Here is an 18,810-nt window from a genome sequence, read left to right as displayed (position 1 = left end):
TCCACTGGAAGTTGTCAGTGTTTGTAATATCCAATCTCAAACAAACATCTCGGGAATAACCCTACGCATTGCACTTCATAAAGAACTTGAAGCTGCAGGGCCCAGTTACGTAGGAGACAGAGGGCCAACACAGACCTGAGAAAACTGCACGATCCTTTTGGGCTCTGAGGTCTGGTTATGAAGCGATGCTGAATTTCCTGGCCTCAGTTAGAGGCCACCTGCAAAACCCAAAATGAACACGCTCCCCTCTTACTTTGGCCCCTCTTTAGCGTGCAACAGCATAACAAAGCTGTCAGGAGTCCAGCACCTAAAATATCAGGAGAACCATTACAAGCATGGAGCAGGAGCTATTCAAATAATCAAAAACCCCAAAGGATGTTATCTCCCTGATAAAACAGATGTTTCCTTTTGTCAACATTTATTCAACAACCCACCCTAGCAAGCGAACATGAATACTTCCCTTTATACACAAACAAGCTCCTAAGATACAATTTTCCAGAACGCTGCCCTCTGCTTTTCCACCTGGAAAGGCTCTTTTACACCAAACACACCCTACTGCAGCCCTTGTACCTGTGCATTTTTTGGAAAGCTAAACAATCAAGTCCTCTTCCTCTTTGCTGTTTCCCTCCCCCTTGTTTCTAATCTCATCATACAGATTTTGATTTCTGATATCCCCACCTTCTCTGCATGCACACTTCTATCCAAGGGTCAGCTTGGATCCCTGCTAGGATTTTTATTTGGAACGGTAATACCCCACTAGAAAGATCTTGGATATTGCAAGTGATTTAGCAAGCTATACAGAACGAAGCAGCAAGAGAGTTGCCAGAGCCTGCACTAAGGATTAGGAAAAGTAAGAAATATTATTGAAAAGAACAACAATGTTATATCACCAGGCTTCAAAAAAGTTACAGCTATTGTTAGAAAAAGTCAACAGGGACCAGAATACCTTAGGTTAATAGTTACGCTCTACAAGAATAACATCACAGTGAAGAAACCAATCTCTAAGAAAGGGCATATGGGCTGACTAAGGCAGGCTTCAGTGGAAAGGTACCAGGAGCCAATGTTACATGACAAGCCACTTGCAGTTGTCACCGCCCCCTCAACAACAATAAAAATGGAAGATTCTTCAAGGAACACCCTTTTGAAAGTGTAAGTATGAGGACCCTAAGATCGCTGTGATTTCAGCAGGCCTTTCCATGACAAAAGGAAACGCAGTATACTACTTTGCCTGCTGGCTTACCCGCAGCAGCAATTGATACAGTTCTCCCCCCATGTCCCTGCCAACCACTGTCTTGCAGCTTGCTTCGGGGTGCAAGGCAGCACAGACAACTGCACAAGAAACAAGTCTGCTCCTGAAAAACTCACATTCACAGCCAGACACAGTCAAGTAAACAAAACCACGGCAGGGTATAAAAACGAGGGTTTCCAGATCACGTTCACAGAAGTAAGGAAAAGACAGAACTAGGGATAGAGGGAAGCAACTATTCTTCCTGCGTGAAGCCATCATGGTATGCAACGTCAACCAGCTACATTTAGAGAAGAAACTTTCTTCAGGAAAACAAGGCCACTGGGAGCGGAACAGGGGGGTGGGAAAAACTTAAAAAGGTTTCAGTCAGAGGAGAAAGGCACTACACCCAGTAGAGTTTTTGGTTTGTTTTTTTTACTACCACCACTCAGTCCCATTCAGAACCAAAGCAGGGTAGCCAGAAGATACCTGGAAGATGCTCAAGAACAGCAGACACCCTGGATGATTTCTCAACATGGAGGCAAGTGATGTAAGAGCCATGCCAGGGTGGCTCTGGTCAGCAGAGCCTGGGAACCGTCTTGCAAGATGTGCCAAGAAGCTGTAAATTTCCACTTCAACTTTCACAGGCTCAAAACGGATCGCGAGCACTTCATCCTCCGTGCAACGGCATTTATTTTCCATGAGAGTCTAATAACATCCCCACACGAAAAGTCAGAGAAAGAGTTAGCTTTAAATACATCATTCAGTCATCAATCCAGCTTAAAAGATTGTTTGTATTACCCAGAAAAATTAAGACTTGAAACCATAAAACTGCACATGCCTCAGTGACAAACATTAACCCTTAGAGTACCTAAACATTAGGTTTTACACATTAGTTTGGATCGAGGGGCCGGGGAACATGCTTGTTTGGGTTTTTTTTTTTTTTTTTTGCCTTGTATCTTCATGAAGGCATTAGCTTCACTTTATGTGAAATATTGAACATATAACAATTGCCTTAAAGCTTCTAGCAAAGACTTTTGACCTGGTGCCTTAGAGAAAAAAAAAAATTTTTTTCAAGTACTTGGCACAGTGATGGTCTCCCATGTTGGGCAGCGCCAAAACCAAAGCACCTCTATCAAACAAAGAAAAAGAGCCAAGGGGTTTGTGCCAACACAGGGAGCAACCAAGAACTGATGACCGAGGAATTGGTAGCATTTGAAGCAGGCATTATATCACTTCAGAGCGAGGTAAACAATGGCAGCAAGAGGCTGGGAAAGGCTAACTTCAAAGCTCTAACTCCAGTTCACACTGAAGTGTCGTTAAAGACATCTTGTGACCATCCAGAACAGGATCTAGATATACCAGTGAATTTTGCATCAATCACAACTGAAAACCAGGAAACACCAGCTCAACTGAACTGCTGTCTACTAATGAAACATCACCCAAACACTGAAAGACACAGATTTCTCTTCCTCCTTATAGGGATGTTGGGCCAAAGCTGGGTCTTAATGGCTGTATAAACTTGTAAAGGAGTAACCAAGCAAGAGCACAACTGTTTTACAACCACTGATAGCTGTGAAGAGCACCGACAGCAACTGTTGATGTTCCTCCATTATTATCTGGCAAGTACAACATCTTGCTCTCTCTCTAAACCTACAAGACAAAGGTTAAAAAAAGTGATTCCTAAAGCAACTATTTCAGGATATTGTCATACAGAGGAAAATTGTCCGCAATGGCAAAACCGAGGCTAATGTACAGTAACATTAGGATGACAGCATTAAGTAACACAACAACCTGAACTTTAAGAATGTCACTTTTCACCTCTGCTACAAAATATTTCCGTGTACAAAAAAGTATTTTCATCTGCACCCCGAATCAGAGTTCGGATCTGATTTACGAAAGGAACACCAGCAAACCATTACCTAACCCTGGCTCACAGCAGAGAGCACCCATCTGTAGCGCAAACATCACAGCCACTGGGAAGGGCTGTCAGAGCTGACAAACTGTTAATAGCCTGAAACTAAAATGCAGGAGGTAAAAAAACATCTCCCTAGTGTAAACAGAGCCTAATTCCCACCATTAAATGGTCAACTGGCATAAGGGCAATTATAAATACTAGCCGTACCCTTCTCCCCTATGAAGCCAGCAACAGCTACAGCCATGGCAGGCTACCATAACAACCAGTTGCCAGCACCCCTTATCCTAAAGGCTCAGCAAAGGGAGGCCTGAATTCCCTCCCCCTCAAAAGTAAGGCTTTTTTTTTTCCCCCCCCCGCCCCTCTCGGATCAGGTACTAATGCCTTGTCAACCTCAGAAAAAGACCCCTTTGTTGCATTTTAAGCTACACAGCTAACAGCCAGCCCAGCACTCCTGGTTTGCACTTGTTTTTGCAGTTCCTTGTACAGCACTCTCGGGAGCATTTTAAATTAATTGTGCTTGTTGTTCAGCAGCATGGGCTCGAGACACCTATTGACACACAACACGCTTATGCGATACATCTTTTGGCAGAAGATCAAATGAACAGCTCTCCTGGCTAGGCCTCCTGGGCACCCCTTTCTCACCTACAGGTTTTTTAGGTTCAGGCCTATGTTACATGGAATCTGAGCATGAAGAACAGCTTTGACCGAAGCTGTTCACACTTGCACAACACACATTGCAAATGCAACAAGCATCTACCCTAACCTGTTGTGGAAGTCTTCCTGAAGATACGCTCCACAGCAGCTTTTGCATCTTTTGAATGCCATATAACAATGCACTAGTTCTACTCCTTCTCAGGCAGGGTTCACACAAAGTGGATTCTTTCAGAGATGAAGGGTGAAAAAGGCACGGTCTGATCTATTCAAGCAGACCAGTTTTTTACATCAAATGAAGACTTTTACCCCACCCTCACGTTTACTAGTACCGGTAAAAGAAAACAGACAACCAAGGGACAAATGGGAGTTTTGCCAGAATGCAGATGACTTTGAAGGGCCAGACAAATGGTGAGGGCATGGCAAGAAGAGAGGGGTTTGAATAAGATTTTCATTAGCCTCTTCTCTCAGTATCAAGGTTTTTAAAAACAGGCAAGTCGCACAAAAAGAGTTAGGGGCCCACTGAATTTGATGCAGGGAAAACAGCCCTGAATTCTTAGAAAACACTTGTAACAATAAGCAATTGGGTAAAAAAGTTTCCCCACTGAGGGAAAACTTCAGTCCTTAAAAATAAGGGAGCCCTTGGTGGACAGAGATCCTAAAAACACTAAACTACAGGGAACCAAGCCCCACAAATGCTATTGCTCTCCCAAGGATTTGGATTCTGTTTGTTATTTGTTTTTAAAGATAACCAAGCCAGTGCCACTGAAGTAATGAGAGAAGGTTAAATAAGTCAGAGAAGTTACCAAACACCAACTGAGAAAACATGAAATAAGAGACATGCATTTGATCACGACCATCAGTGGTATCTGTACTAGAACAAAAGGTGATGGCACTATGAATTAGGGAAGCATGATATCACTGGAGTCTCTCCACCCAGTTTATGAAGCGTGCGCTAGCAAAGTAATCAGCACTTGTCAGTCATTTCAAACGCAAACCCTGTTTTAAGTCATTAGGAGACTGCCGTTTGATCAAACTTAGGCAAGGAATGCGTTTTTTATGTATCAAAAATAGGAGGAATAGCAAGTACCTTTTCACTAGTGACAGCTAGGCTTGTTAGCCAGTTGCTCAAAACTTAAAACGAGCTGCAGTCTAATTAGAAAATTCCTCCTCACAGCACATGCTCTTCTTCCAAGAAAAGTTATTTTCATGCTCTGCCTCCGAGTTTAATGAAACTTGAACCATGTCCAGAGGGCTCTTGGAGGATAGAATGAAGTACCAGTTCTCCAGCCAGTCGCTCCATCTGTAGCTTAGCAGTAAGTTATAAATTGTCTGTCCTCCGCTATCGATGCTGGACCCAAGCACATTTGTCTGCTTTATTTATACAAGCATGTGACATACACACGACCAAAGCAGCATCAGCAAGGCAGAAGACTGCTAGAGTGCCTGCAGTAGAAGTCCTATCCCACAGCTGGCTAATTGCATCAGATGTTTCTTCTTTTATGGCGCAGAAAAGAAAAAGTTTGCACTTACACAACAGCATTCAGCATGGAAAGATTGTCTCTTTTCCAAGTTACAGTTACCCTGACTGATCAAGGCTGCCTAGTCTAAAAGCCAGTGAATTAAATCACTCTGAAGAATGACCATTTTGTAGATGCAATGTTTTGCCTGCCTGCACCCATTTGTGGTGGGGAAAGCAAAGGGCAGACCTAAAAACTGCTATGAAGGGTACATAACAATTCTTCACTTGATTCTCATCCTATGAGATTCAACAAAGCAGATGGTACAACATGGCTGTAAACTGCAGCTCAGAGCCATCAGCTTTCTGGCTGACCGAAACAGGGAAATACCAGCATCACAATAGGTATTACCACCATCTCAGTTAAGGACAAACGCATCTGGTCCTCAAAGAAGCTCTAAGCAGAGACAAGAAGTGCTGCCTCCAGGGAGAAGATCTGACCTGTTACCAAACTACTTCAAGTATCCTCTGGAAAACAGTTAGACTGTTGTGACACTTCGGCAAAATCCAGAAGTCTCAGACATCAAGAACACCTTTCACAAGCCAAGTTGAATTTCAAGCACTGATTTGACCTCATTAAAAGTGTGGTTTCAAAACATACAGTAATTCCCACCACTTGGCGGTTCAGGCTAATTGAAGCATTTATTTTGTCTTATGAAAGCGTAACTCCGGGCTGACCCTGACTGCTGCATCTGTGAGAAAACCTTCACATGGTCAAGAGTCACAAGATATACACTGCATACCTCAGAGAGCCATGAGAGGGAAGCTCCAGACACGACTCAGATTAGAAAGGACACCAGCTCCCTGCAGGTCCCATGAGCAGATCAAGCATGCAGCAGGATCCCAGAGCAAATTTACTATTTCAGCCCCAGTAGCTCCCACTGGGGAGGATGCATGGAGCAGCAGCCACGACTGCAGGGCCGGGACAATCCTATTACCAAGCATGAGACACATTCCCAATATTGGAGCTATACTTCACCTGTATTCTGGAGCATTAAGCAGCTCCAGAGCCAAATAGGGGACGCTCTGACAGTCCCTCTGAAATACTGTCCACAATAGATCAGCTGTGCTACCAGAAAAGCTACTTCTGGTTGACTATATTATAAACAGCAGCAAGAGCTTTCCCCCCGATTTGCATCCCTAGAACGCACCTTTCAACGCTTTACCAAGACATAACCAAATCTTGCTGGGCCCCAGTACTTAGGAAGGTTTGGGGGATTTGGGGAAAAAAGGGTGGGAAGTAAGATGCAGAAAAAGCAGAAGTCTCCAGGGGTGGCAGAGCTTGTAGTTTGCTTGGTTAGTTATGTAGATGGCAGCTACTTTTGAACAAACTTTTTAAAATTATTTTGCATGAATTAGCAGGAGTACTTGAACATAGTTAGAAGAGTAACAGAATTTTAACAGGCTGGATAACAGTGCATTTTATGCACGAGCAGTTGAATGCCAGATATATCCACGTAGCTCAAGACACAGAAATGCCATTCCATACAGAGAAGTGATATCGACTGGATTTGACAACAAACGGCTCTGTACACCCAGCAGTGAGCTTCGCCACTTGACGTCACATAAAGCCCTCCAGGACACACCACAGGATAATTAATATACCAGACACTCTGAAGCTTGCTGAAGAACAAAGCTAACAGTACAGGACAGCACCTAAACTAACCAGGAAGAGTTTCTGTGCCCTCCTACATTTCACTGGAAAATCCCAGATTTCTACATCAGCAAAACCGCATGTCTGTGCCTGCAGAGTGGCACAGCTTGTTCCTGGAGGCAAACGAAGAGAAAAGAGGCAGTGTTTAGCTCAGAGATTTAAGCAAGGGCTCCTAGGTTCTGTTCCCAGCCTCCCACGAGAGGAGAGCATTAACCTGCTGCTGCCTATGGTGCCGACAACCAGCATACGTGGTCATTTAAGCGTATTGGTTCAAGAGGACCCGACAACAATCGTACACTAAATGACAATTACATAATATAGACAGGGGTTGGTATGACCTTGGGCAAACTGTTATTCAATGCTTAGGTTTACTTTTGTCAAAAAAAGCATAAGAGTTACTCAACAGGCTGTATTGTGAAAGTGAAGCACTATAAAGTTATTTGAAAACCCTGTACAAAAGCTGCCCTACAAATTCAAACAATTCCAGGAATTTTTTTTCTTTTAAACCCCAACAATCCCAGAGTTATCAAGCAAGTGAGACCACCTGAAACAGCATCCAAATCATCTTCTGTTTTTGTGTGCTACAATAAGCAAACCACCCAAAGAAGTGGAAGTTTGGGGAACCAGAAGGACCTGTAAGGGAACGTGTAGCTGAAATCCCCTCTCCTTCCTCCTCTTCCCCAGAGGAGAGGAGATTTATGAATGAGATGAGGAAGTCAAGTACAATGAAAACCCTCCAATTCTGGATGCAGTGCTAACTCATCAATAACTCCTAACACCTAGGCTCTGTTAAAAGTTGGGCTGGCAAAGAACAATTACCCTTTGTATAAGCAAGAACCTTTTGTTAACCTACACGATTCTGCAAAGTAGAAACTAGGCCAGTTATTTCAACAGTGCTGGAGAGGAGTGTACGGACTCCAAAGCTTCATCTATAAAGAAATGCATTTCTTCTAGACCTCACTGCATCAGCAGTACTGTGACAGGCTTGTTCCAGTTACATAAACTACCACATGATCTCTTACAACAATGATAAGTTATTACTATATCTTATCCTGGACATTTTAATGTGTTCCAAAGAAAAAGTGCTTGCTCAAACCATGGAAAAACTCATGAACTTTTCCATCAGCTTCTTGATGTCTCACTGAAAGGACCCATGTTCCTACTGCAAATATTTTCTCCTAGCAATTAACTATCTTGCTTCACCCGCACATTAACAAGCTGCATATGAGGAGAGTACATTTTGGCACAATCCGGTATTCCCTCTAATCACTAGCAATTGTTACGCTAATTTTTAACACTAGAAAACCTTGACATTTTAAGTTATTGCAGGTTATGGCCAAGTGCAAACCTGATACGAGCGCACTATTTTTTAAATGAGGCTAGAGACAGATCAGAGAGAGAAGTGATCCAAAATACAGCTGCTACTTGTACTTTTGAAAGTCTCACCTTGTGTCTACATTAATATGCTTTGAAACCGATTATTGCATAATCTTTTGGGTACTCCTTCAACTCTGTCATTTGCTGAAGAGGAGGTCATGCAGTTTAGCTCCAAAATGCTTTTCAATACGGCCACAAAGAACATCAAGCCGCACCTCTTACAAGGATACAAGTAAAAACAAGTTTTAAAAAAGGATTCTTGAGATTCAGATCATTTGGAAAGCAGACTTGTTAGCCAACGTGTCCCAGTCTAACAGGAGAACTAAATGTCATTGTTCTAGTCTTCATGAACTCAATCTGTCTCCATCTGAAATGGAGAATGTCAAAGTAACAAAAAAACATATGGACATTAGAAGACGACGACCTACATGACATGACCAGATGGGTCCACCTACAACCCTAAATTTGCACTGCTTATTCCTTAGCTCATTTGAAGTTGCAAAGAAATGGAACAGGAGTCTGCCTATATCTAGCAGGCTTCATCAGAGAAGGGCATCTTTTCCTTCTCTGTACCCTACTTATCACTCAACAAGGGCTTCTAAACATGGTTACTAGAACATAGACCAAATATGGCAAGTTATTTGCAATCCTTAAATATTTATCCACTCAGGGAAGTATAATAAGAAGATAGTTCTCCACTAAACATTTTATTCCATTTAGATCCTCTCAAAGATTCATGAATGCCTTTTAGCTGGAAAAAATAAAAGTGCACAGAATTGACACTTCCTTTCTCAGCTGCTCCGTTTTCTGTACATATAGAGATTGCACTGAGGTAGCAGCAACAACAACACTTTTGCTTTTTTGCGCTCCTGCAAGCTCTGCAGAACAAGTTCAGCTATGGAAGAGTAAGGTGGATTCACATCTCATCTTTTGCGCAAAGTCAGATCCTATCACAGGATCTTTACTGTGGTAGCATGAGGCACAAAAAACGTAGCATGATTAGCAAAGACAGCTTACACAGAGCGGGCATTTCTGATCTGAGAAACAGGCGTCCAAAGAGCCATTTTCAGGGTAAAAGCTAACTACCAGATAAAAGGATTTAATTCCATTACCCTATCTGAAGCAAAAAGCTGAACGAGCATGCCTGCATGACTACAGACTGTATATTGTCAGTATTCAGCCACAAGCAAGAGGTTTTACAGTGATCTTTGTCACGCAAGCACAGGATACCCAAAGATGAAGGAACAACGAGACAGCGGAGCTAACGCTTTCTGCTCCCAGAGCCCAAGACCAAAGCCACCAGAGACAGACATCACCCAGAAGCAACCAGGAAGGAAGACTGGTAAGGTTCAGACCCACACTACAGACAGAAGTGTTACTTCATCAGGCAGAGTCTGGCTAGTAAAAAGCCCCACCCTGGGACAGCGTGCTAGAGAGCAGCGTGCTCCTGCCGTGGGTGAGAGTGGGACAGGCCATCTCCTCCCTCCTCAGAGCTGGGTGGCAATCCTAAGGGAGCGGGGCAGGCTATGGTCTTCCAGCAGCCCCACCAAGCAGGTAACAACCCCGGGAAAGGGATGGAGGACCAGGGTGGAGCGAGGGGTCAGGCCCATGCCCGAGGCTGGCAACCACACTAAGCGCCAAACCCTCCCCAGTGTCACAAAGGCAGAGCTGTCCCTCAAAACGGCCTTTTCCCAGACTCACCTCAGAGCCCTTCCCACAACTCCCTTAGCTTTCCTACAGGAACCCTACCTCATCCCAGCCTCTCCCCCTTTCAAACCCCTGAACTTCTTTGTCTTGCTAACACTTTCACCCCTCTTCCCTCAACATCCCTCTGGGTAATCCCTCACACATACACACCCCAACAGCTTCCTCGATCCCTGCTCACCCCACAGTCACCTCACCATCCCTCCAGACACCCCTCTCCCCACCACTCACCCTCTAGAGACCTTTTAGCCTCCCCCAAACCCCTTCTCAATCCCTTCCAGATAGTCCTGCCCTCACCACCTGGCTCCTCCCCTCAAAGACCCCCTAAAACCCTCTGGAGCCCTTGGAAAGCCCCAAATCCCCTTCCCAGGGACTCCTTCACCCTCTCCAAGCCCCGGAGTCCTCTCCCAAAGCCCTCAGCCGTCCCAACGCTTCTCCAGGCCTTCCCTCGAGCTCCCTTAGCCTTCTCAACCCCCTCCCGGACTCTGGAGGTCTCCCTCAAGCCTCCTCTCCTGAGACTCCTTAGCCCCTCAAGCCCCTTCCGAGCCCCCAGTCCCCCTCAAAACGCTCCCTAAAGCTCCCTTAAGCCCCCCCTTTAGAGGCTCCTTGGAACACCTCCCCCCCCCGGCACTACAGAGTCCCCCAAGCCCCCCCCGGAGCCCCTCAGTCCGTCTCAAGACCCCCCCCCAGCCCTCTCCCCTCCCCAGAGCCCCTTTACCCCCGCCCGGCCCCTCCTCACCGAGCAGCAGCAGCTTCACCTCCTTGGCCGCCTTCTCGCCGTCCTCCCGCAGGTTGCGGTCGATCATCTTGCTCCGCTCCACCGCCGCCTTGTCCTCGGCGCTCAGCGTGCAGCCCATGGCGGCGGAGGGCGGCCCGCCGCCGGGGAGCCGGAGCGGGGCAGACGGAGCCGAGCCGAGCCGGTGCGGGGCTGCGCCTTCTCGCTTCCCCTCAGCGCGGGCGGCTCCGTGAGGCGGCGCCGGATATCCGCCCCGCCGCGACCGTTACCCGCCCGCCAACCGCCCCGGGGCGGCGCCGCGCGGGCGCGGGCGCCCGCCGCGGGGCACGCCGGGAAATGCAGTCCGCCGCCGCGCGGGGCGCGGGGCACGCTGGGACTGGTAGTCCACGCGCTGCATGCGGGGAGTTGGAGGCTGCCCCGCCTCACTTCCGCCTCGGTGGAGCGGGGCGTGATGGGAGCCGGGGGAGGGTGGGCGCCTCACTTCCGCCTCGGTGGAGCGGGGCGTGATGGGAGCCGGGGGAGGGTGGGCGCCTCACTTCCGCCTCGGTGGAGCGGGGCGTGACGGGAGTTGTAGTCCTGAGGGAGGCCCTGCGGGAGGGGAGGGGGTTCTCTGCACGGCCCCATAGCTGCGCCAGCCCCACAGCTGCCCCGGCCCTGCCCAGGCCCAGCCCCACGGCCCGTGGCAGCCCCCTGCCCGGGGTGTTTCCCTCGCTCCCCCCCAGCTGCCCCACGCTCGAGGGCACCCGCCACCACGGGGGGCTGCTCCTGCCTCGACCCGGCCCAGCCCCACGGGGCGCTGGGGGGCAAGCGAGCCCGGGAGGCCCCAAGGGCGGACGCGGGGACCGAAAGCGAGGGGCGGCCCCCGGAGATCAGCCGGGGGACGGGCACCCACCACGGGGGCAGCTGGCCCCAGGGCAGGAGGGGAGCCCGGCCCGGGGGCACCCGGGAGGCGGCGGACGCCCCGTCCCCTGGCTGCGCCCGCCCGGGCAGGGTGCCGGGGCCGGACGGGGCCAGCAGGACTTTTGGGGGACCCCCTCCCGCCGACCCTGCTGAGACGCTCCCGGTCAGGACCGCCTGACCCCCTAAAACCGAGGCCCCGCCACGCTCCAAAACAGCTCCTCCCTGCTTTGTGACCCCGAAGCTGCCTCCCCGGTGGGGACCCGAGTGGGGGGGGGGGGGTGACACGTCCCGGCTCCGGCCCCCACGGCTGGGGAGCAAAGCACAACCCCGGCGAGGAGGGTGCGGGCGGCGGGGACAGCCCCGGCAGGTCCCCAGCCCCGCGGCGGCCGCGTCCCCAGGCGCCCCAGCCAGGCACGCACACCAGCTTTCCTCTTGCAGCCGTGTTTGACCCCCCCGGGGACGCTACAGCTCCCGTTTGGGAGAGGTGGCCGCCGGCACGTAGCCATCGCCGCCGCCGCCGCCGCCGCCCCGGCGCTGCTCCGGGAGCTCGGCCGCCTCCTCGGCGATCTGCCCCGGGATGCGGAAGTCGACGGGGGGTTGGTCCCGCTTGGGGCTGGGGGTGGCGGGCCGGGGCCGGGGCTCGGCGGGGCAGCCCGTGCCCTGGAGGAACTGCAGGAAGTTCTCCTCGATGGAGCCCTCGCGGCTGGGCAGCCGCAGGTCGTCCTCCGGCGGCTGCTTGAAGAAGCAGGTGAGGAGCCGGCCGAGCTCGCCCCGGATCTGCCGGTTGAGGCACCCGTAGAAGAAAGGGTTGGAGGTAAAGCAGAAGTAGCCGAGCCAAGTGACCACGGTCTCGGCCTGCCGCCCCGCCGGCGGCTGGGGGCTCAGGGCCGTGTAGAGGTGGAAGGAGAAGTAGGGCAGCCAGCAGAAGAGGAACTGGCCCCCCACGGCCAGCAGGATGGCGGCCGCCTTGCCGCCGCCGAACGTCCTCTGCGGCGTGGTGCGCGGCGCCCCTGAGCTGGTCACCATGGTGGAGCGGCTGCTGAGCGACTCCGAGCGCCGCCGCGGCGTCTCCATCCAGGTGGGCAGGGGGCCGTGGTGCATGGCGGCCACCCGCGCCACCTTGAACATGCTGCAGTAGACCACGACGATGATGAGGAGGGGCAGGAGGAAGTAGAAGGCGGCGAAGAAGACCACGAAGAACTTGCAGTAAGGCCCGCGGCTCCACTGCAGCGAGCACCCGCGGCCGGCGGGGGCCGGCGGCCGGTCCGGCGAGAGCCAGCCCAGCACGGGGACCAGGGAGGTGGCCACCGCCTTGAGCCAGACGCCCACCAGCACGCAGGCCACCAGCCCCACCGTCATCTTCACCTCGTAGCGCATGGGGTGCACCACGTAGTAGTAGCGCTCCACGTTGATGGTGGAGATGGAGAGGATGCACATGCTGATGAAGCAGACGCTGAGGAACAGGTAGACGCGGCACATGGCCTCGCCAAAAACGGGGCTGTCGAAGACGGCCGAGCCGGAGAGCATCTCCAGGGGCATGAGGGTGAGGGCGGCCAGGAAGTCCACCAGGCAGAGGTGGAAGACGAAGACGAACTTGCGCAGCGCCGGCGTCTTCACGATGACGGTCATGACGGCCGCGTTGCCCACGATGGCCGTCAGGTCGATGAGCAGCATGAAGAAGAGCCCCACCGACTTGGAAGCCACGTCCTTGGGCTTGGCGTCGGCCGTGCCGTTGGCGGGCATGGGGCCCGGCGAGGGCTGGAGCGGCCGCGCCGGCCTAGAGCCGTTCCAGGCCCACGGCGCAGGCAGGGAGGGCTCCATGGTGTCCCGCGGTGGCGCCGGCCCTCACCGGCCCATCGCCCATCCTACGGGCCCCCCGCGAGGGGCCGCAGAGCGTCGCCCCCGGCGCTCACATCCTCGCCGGCCGGACCCCGGCCCAGCCCTACGCCGGCCGGCGGCCCCGGGTGCTGCTGGCCATCGCCCGGCCCCGCTCCGCCGGGCGCGGGACGGGTGCTGCGGAGGCGGCGGCGCTCAGCGCACCCAAGGGTTCCCCCCGGGCGGGCTCATCTCCCGGCTGCTCTGCGCCGGGCAGAGCGGAGCACCTGCGGGGGAAGGCAGAGAGGCGGCCGGATCAGAGGCCCCCGCGCGTCGGCGTCTCGGCTCAGCCCCCGACGGCGGCCGCTGGCGCCCCGGGGCGTGCCTGGGTCCCCCCCGGCGGGGAGAGCCGCCGGGCCCCACGCGGGGCTGCCCTGGGCTGAGAAAACTCCTTTCTCAACAAAATGTCTCATTTCCTTAGGAAACGAGCAACCCCGGGGCTTAAAACCCCAAACTCCGATGTTTCAGCCCAAAACAGCCTCACCTGACACCTGGAGCCCGGGGACTGCCGATGGCGCGGCTGGGACCAGCCTGGGACAGCGCGGTCCCAGTCCCTCCCTGGGCCCGGACGCCTGGGCTCACCCCTTATCCCCCCACCCCGAACACGTCCCGGGATGGGTGCCGTGCACCCCTCACCCCAAATCCCTGGGGGGGGGGGTGGCAGCCAGCGCGGCGGGGTGCCCGGCGATGGGGGGGGTGGGCACCCGCTGCAATGGGGGTGTCACCCTCCCTTCCCCACCCAAGGGTGCTACCCCAGCGCGGGGCCGGGGTGTGGGGGCAGCACGGGGAGCCCCCGGGGCCCTGCCCCGTTTTGGCAGGCCGCGGCCGGTCCCGCCGATACCCGGTGGCCCCCGGGCACCGGCATCCCCCCGGGGGCGGCCGGGGCAGGCTCGTCGGGGTGGGTGGGGGGGCACCGGGCACCCTCCCACCCTCTCCCCCGAGCCCCTATGCACCATTCCCCCTGCATCCCCCCCCCCTCCCGGTGCCGGGGCTGCGGCCTTCCTCCCTCCTCCCTCCCCCCCCCCACCGCAGCAGGCCCGGGGCGACGGTGAGGGGCGAGCGGGCGGCCCCGCGCCGCTTCCGCCCCGGGGGGCGCCCCGTCGCCCGCCGCAGCCCCCGCCGGTAGCGGCGGCGGGGCGGGCACCTACCCTGGGGGGGGGGCTCCATGGGGGTCGGCGGGCCCCGGCGGCCGGCTCGGCGCCCCGGTGCCGGGCGGGGATGCTCGGGGCTGGGCCGGGGCCGGGGCCCGCAGCCGCCGCAGCCGGCGATGAGCGGAGCCGGCAGCTCCCGCACCAGCCGCGCTGCTGGGTCCTAAACGCCTCCCGCCGGCGGCCCGGCCCGGCCCCGGGGGGCAAAGCGCGGCCCCGGGCCGGGCCGGCGTGCTGGGGGGGGGGGGCGGAGCGGGGGTCGGCGCCCGGGGCCGCCCCACCACCCCGCCGCTGGCCCCGTCCGCAGAGACGGAGCCCGGCACGTCACCGACCCCCCGCTTTGCCCCCGGGACGCCCCTCGCAAACCGCCTCGGCCCTCGTGTCGGGCCTCAGTTTCCCCAGCCCGCGCCCCGGCTGGCAGCGAGCTGCCTGGGGGCTGCGGCGGGTGTTGAGGCCCCCCCGAGCGGGTGCTGGGACCCGGGGAACCGGCAGAGGGAACGTGCCCGGGCAGCGCAAGGGGGCCGGGGCGAGGGGAGGGTGACGGGCGAGGGGAGCGCCCAGCCGGCGGCGGGGAGCGGGGGCAGCGCGGCCCGCGCGGGGCGCGGAGCCGGCCGCAGGGGGCTGCCCGAGGCGAACGGGGCCGGGAGGGCTGTGCCTGGCGGGTGGCGGGGGCACCCAGCTCTGCCCGGACCCAGCCCAGCGTCCCTTCCCTCTCCCCCCAGTGCACCAACGGAGCAACGGGGACCAGGGCAGAGCATCCCCTGCCATGCACCGTGCCTCAGTTTCCCTACGTGCCCAACTGTTTGCTTGCAAGGGGGTTTCCATCACTTCTCAAGCCCCCCCAAAGCCTGCGCAGGCTGCAGACTTCCTCCTGGCAGTGCCCTGGGCGCAGGCCTGGCTCTGCGGGGGCCCAGGCTCGAGCGCCAGCCGAGCGGGTCCCCAGCCGAGCGGGCCGGCGGCGCGGAGGGGTGGCGAGCCGGCCGGCCGGCGAGGCGGGCGATGCATATTCATGCTGCAGGCCCCGTGCGTCACGTGCCCTATTGCTAGGTTACGAGGACCCAAAAATAAATCCTTCCGAACGAGATTAGAAACGCAGGGACCTCGGATGAACCGGGTCCGGCGCACCGGGGAGGGGAGCCGCTGCCGGCAGCTGCCCAGCACGTGCCGCTCGGGTCCCCGGCCTGGCACGAGGCGCTCGGGGCGTGCGGGAATGCCGGCAGCCTCCGGACCTCCTCCAGCCCCGCATCCCCCCTCGCCTGCCCTGGGCCCGTCTCCTGCGCCCTGTGGTCCCCCGGTGCCAAACACGGCCATGGTGAAACACAGGCATTGAGTCCTCTCCGAGCAGCCGGGACCCTCTTGTCCTGCTAACCTTGGTGCACCCCCTAACCCAGGTGCACACAGCCGGGGTGCGTACCCTAATCTGCATTCATACCCTAACCCGGGTGCAAACCCTAGCCTCGATGCACCCCTTAATCCGTGTGCAAACCGCAACCCGGGTGCGTACGCTAATCTGGATTCATACCCTAATTCAGGTACATACCCTGACCCAGATGCACCCCCTAACCCCAGTGCAAAGCCTAATCTGGGTTCATACCCTAGCCTGGGTGCACGGAGTGCTGTGGATGCACCCTCTAAGGCTTGTGGAAACCGTACCCCAAGTGCATCCCCTAACCAGGGTGCACCCCCCCAACCAGGGTGCAAATCCGAACCTGGGTGTGCGCCCTAACCCGGGTGCGCACCGTAGCCCAAGCGCATGTCCTAACCCAGCTGCACCCCCTAACCCGGGTGCACATCCCGCTGGCCCCCGCTTCCTCCCTCCGCGCTCCAGCGCCAATCGGCGTTCGGCTGCGCTGAGCCGCCGCGGGCACCCTGTCGTTTCTGGGGCGGCTCACGGCGAGGAGGTGCAGAGCCGGGACACGCGCAGCCTCCGAGCCCTTTTCCAGCGCCAGCGTCACTCCGAAACTGGGCCAGCCCCGCTTGCTCTGGCCGCGCAGGAAGGAGGCAGTGCCTGGGGTGGGGGGTCCTTGCACCCTGCCAGCACCCCAGGACGTGGGGACCCCTCTGAGCCAATGCCAAGAGGATGCTGGAGGCTGCCTGGCTGCAGGAGGGGACCCCCCCCCCCCGTTTTCCAGACCCCCCAGGCAGCGGGAGGGCAGCATCTCCACGGCAGCCGCACTCACCTGCCCTCCGGCCCACGGCTGGCGGAGAAGGGAGACGGGCTTCGACCCCGCAGGGACCCTCCGGAGGGGTTGGCGCTGCCCTCTGAGCAAACCCAAGGGGTTTAGGAGCTGGTTTCGGCAGCGGTTGGGGGGGTGGGAATAGTTCAGTACCTGGCTCTCCACTGCTTCCAGGACGCCCAAAGCCGGGCCGAGCGGCTTTGCCCACCTGGGGCTGTAGGCCAGCACCGCTCCCCTCAGCTTTGGGACGTCCCCTCCGAGCAGGATCAGGCCTTGAAGGTTATTTCCCCCCTCCCCGGGGAAACTGAGGCACGGAGCCGCTTTTGGCCCCCCCCACCCCAGTGCCCTTTTCCTGCACCGTCACGGCAGCAATGTCAGCGCCGGCGGAGGCAGATTTATGGGCTTTGCCGCTTCCTGCCACCGGAGCATCAATAATTCAGCGGGCGCTGGGCTGAGCCACCCAAGCGCAACCTTGCCGCCTGCTATGAATCCCTCCCGGCAGCCAGAGACGCCCCTGCAGCCGGGGGGGGGGGCAGAAGGGAAAGAAACACTGCCCCCCCCCCATGCAGCCCCCGGACCCGGCTCCCACCCCTTCCCGGCCAGGGCAGGGCAGGGAAACTGAGGCACAGACGGCTCCAGTGGCTCCACCAACGCAGCCAGGAGCAGCGTGGGGAGACGGGCCCCGGGGGGGGGGCAGCAGGGCTGGGGGACCCCAGGGCAGAGGGGCAAAGCCGGATGGGGCCATACTGGTCTAGACTGGGCAGAGGGGGTGCGCAGCTGGCTGCTGGCTGGGCGGACGGGAGGGCGCCAGGGGCTGGAGGGCAGACAGGCGAGCGGACAGGCGCACGGGTGACAGACAGACGGCTGCGTGGCAAGATGGGCATCCAGGTGCCCCAGCACCCTGCACCCCAGGGCCCCAGCAACCTAACACCCTAACACCTCAGCAACCCACCACCCTGGCACCCCAATGCCCCAGCACCCCATACCCCAGCACCCCAGGGCCCCAGCACCCTGGCACCCCAGCACCCTGACATGCTGGCACCCAACACTGGCACCCTAGTACCCTGGCACCCTGACACCCCAGCACCCTGACACCCAGGCACCCCAGCATCCTGGCACCCCAGGGCCCCAGCACCCTGGCATCCTAACACCCCAGCAACCCACCACCCTAACACCCCAGTGTCCCAGCACCCTGTACCCCAGCACCCCGTGCCCCGGCATCCGGACACCCTGGCACTCTAACAGCCCAGCAATCCAGCACCTCGGCACCCCAGGGCGCCAGCACCCTGGCACCCTAACATCCCAGCAACCTAGCACCCTGGCACCCCAGAACCCCAGCACCCCATACCCCAGCACCCCAGTGCCTGAGCACCCTGGCACCCTGGCACCCCAGTACCCTGACATACTGGCACCCAACACTGTGGCACCCTATTACCCTGGCACCCAGACACCCCAGCACCTTGGCACCCCAGGGCCCCAGCACCCTCGCACCCCAGCACGGCTGTCGAGCACCTCGAGCGGTGCCGATGCGGGGCGAGCACGGGTGCGAGTGGGTGCGCACCTCTGGGGGGGTGTCCCCGCAGGGGACGGGGGGCATGGCCATGTGGGCGCCCTCCTCTCTGGCGCACCCGTACCGCCCCAGCACCGTGCGGTGGGGGGTCCCCTTGAACCAGGGGCAGGGGGGGGAAGCCTGACCCCCCCCCCAAATAAAAAGCTGCTTTGTCTTGGCGCTCATTGTCTCCGGCTCCTTCTCCTCTAATTTTGGACCCAAAAAAAGACCCGCACAAATGTTTGCACCTAAAAATATGACCGGGAGCTGGAGACACAACTAACTTACGTAAGAGAGGAAGGGGGAGAGGGGGCCGGATGGCAGCGCAGGGCTGGGCGCCAGGGTGGCAGCACCCTGGGGTGCCCCTGCGGGGCCCG

The 18,810-nt window shown here is 56.5% G+C and overlaps 2 protein-coding genes across 2 annotated transcripts in view; both read right to left on the bottom strand.

The window, feature by feature from the left end:
* Window positions 1–11,137, bottom strand: part of GNAI3 (G protein subunit alpha i3) — a 32,591-nt gene extending 21,454 nt beyond the window's left edge. Inside the window, exon 1 of the mRNA XM_068918485.1 lies at window positions 10,788–11,137. Within this exon, the coding sequence (XP_068774586.1) occupies window positions 10,788–10,905 (118 nt within the window). The 5' untranslated portion in view covers window positions 10,906–11,137. The remainder of the gene's footprint in view (window positions 1–10,787) is intronic.
* A 964-nt stretch (window positions 11,138–12,101) lies between these two features.
* Window positions 12,102–14,786, bottom strand: GPR61 (G protein-coupled receptor 61). The gene is made up of 2 exons (XM_068918513.1): window positions 14,708–14,786; window positions 12,102–13,786 (listed from the first exon to the last, which is right to left on the bottom strand). The coding sequence occupies exon 2, from the start codon at window positions 13,503–13,505 to the stop codon at window positions 12,147–12,149; it is 1,359 nt and encodes a 452-aa protein (XP_068774614.1). The 5' UTR covers window positions 13,506–13,786; window positions 14,708–14,786; the 3' UTR covers window positions 12,102–12,146.
* Between the last annotated feature and the right edge of the window lie 4,024 nt (window positions 14,787–18,810).

The sequence above is a fragment of the Struthio camelus genome, chromosome 24 (assembly GCF_040807025.1).
Source record: "Struthio camelus isolate bStrCam1 chromosome 24, bStrCam1.hap1, whole genome shotgun sequence".
NCBI lineage: Eukaryota > Metazoa > Chordata > Aves > Struthioniformes > Struthionidae > Struthio > Struthio camelus.
This window is presented reverse-complemented; position numbering and strand designations above follow the sequence as displayed.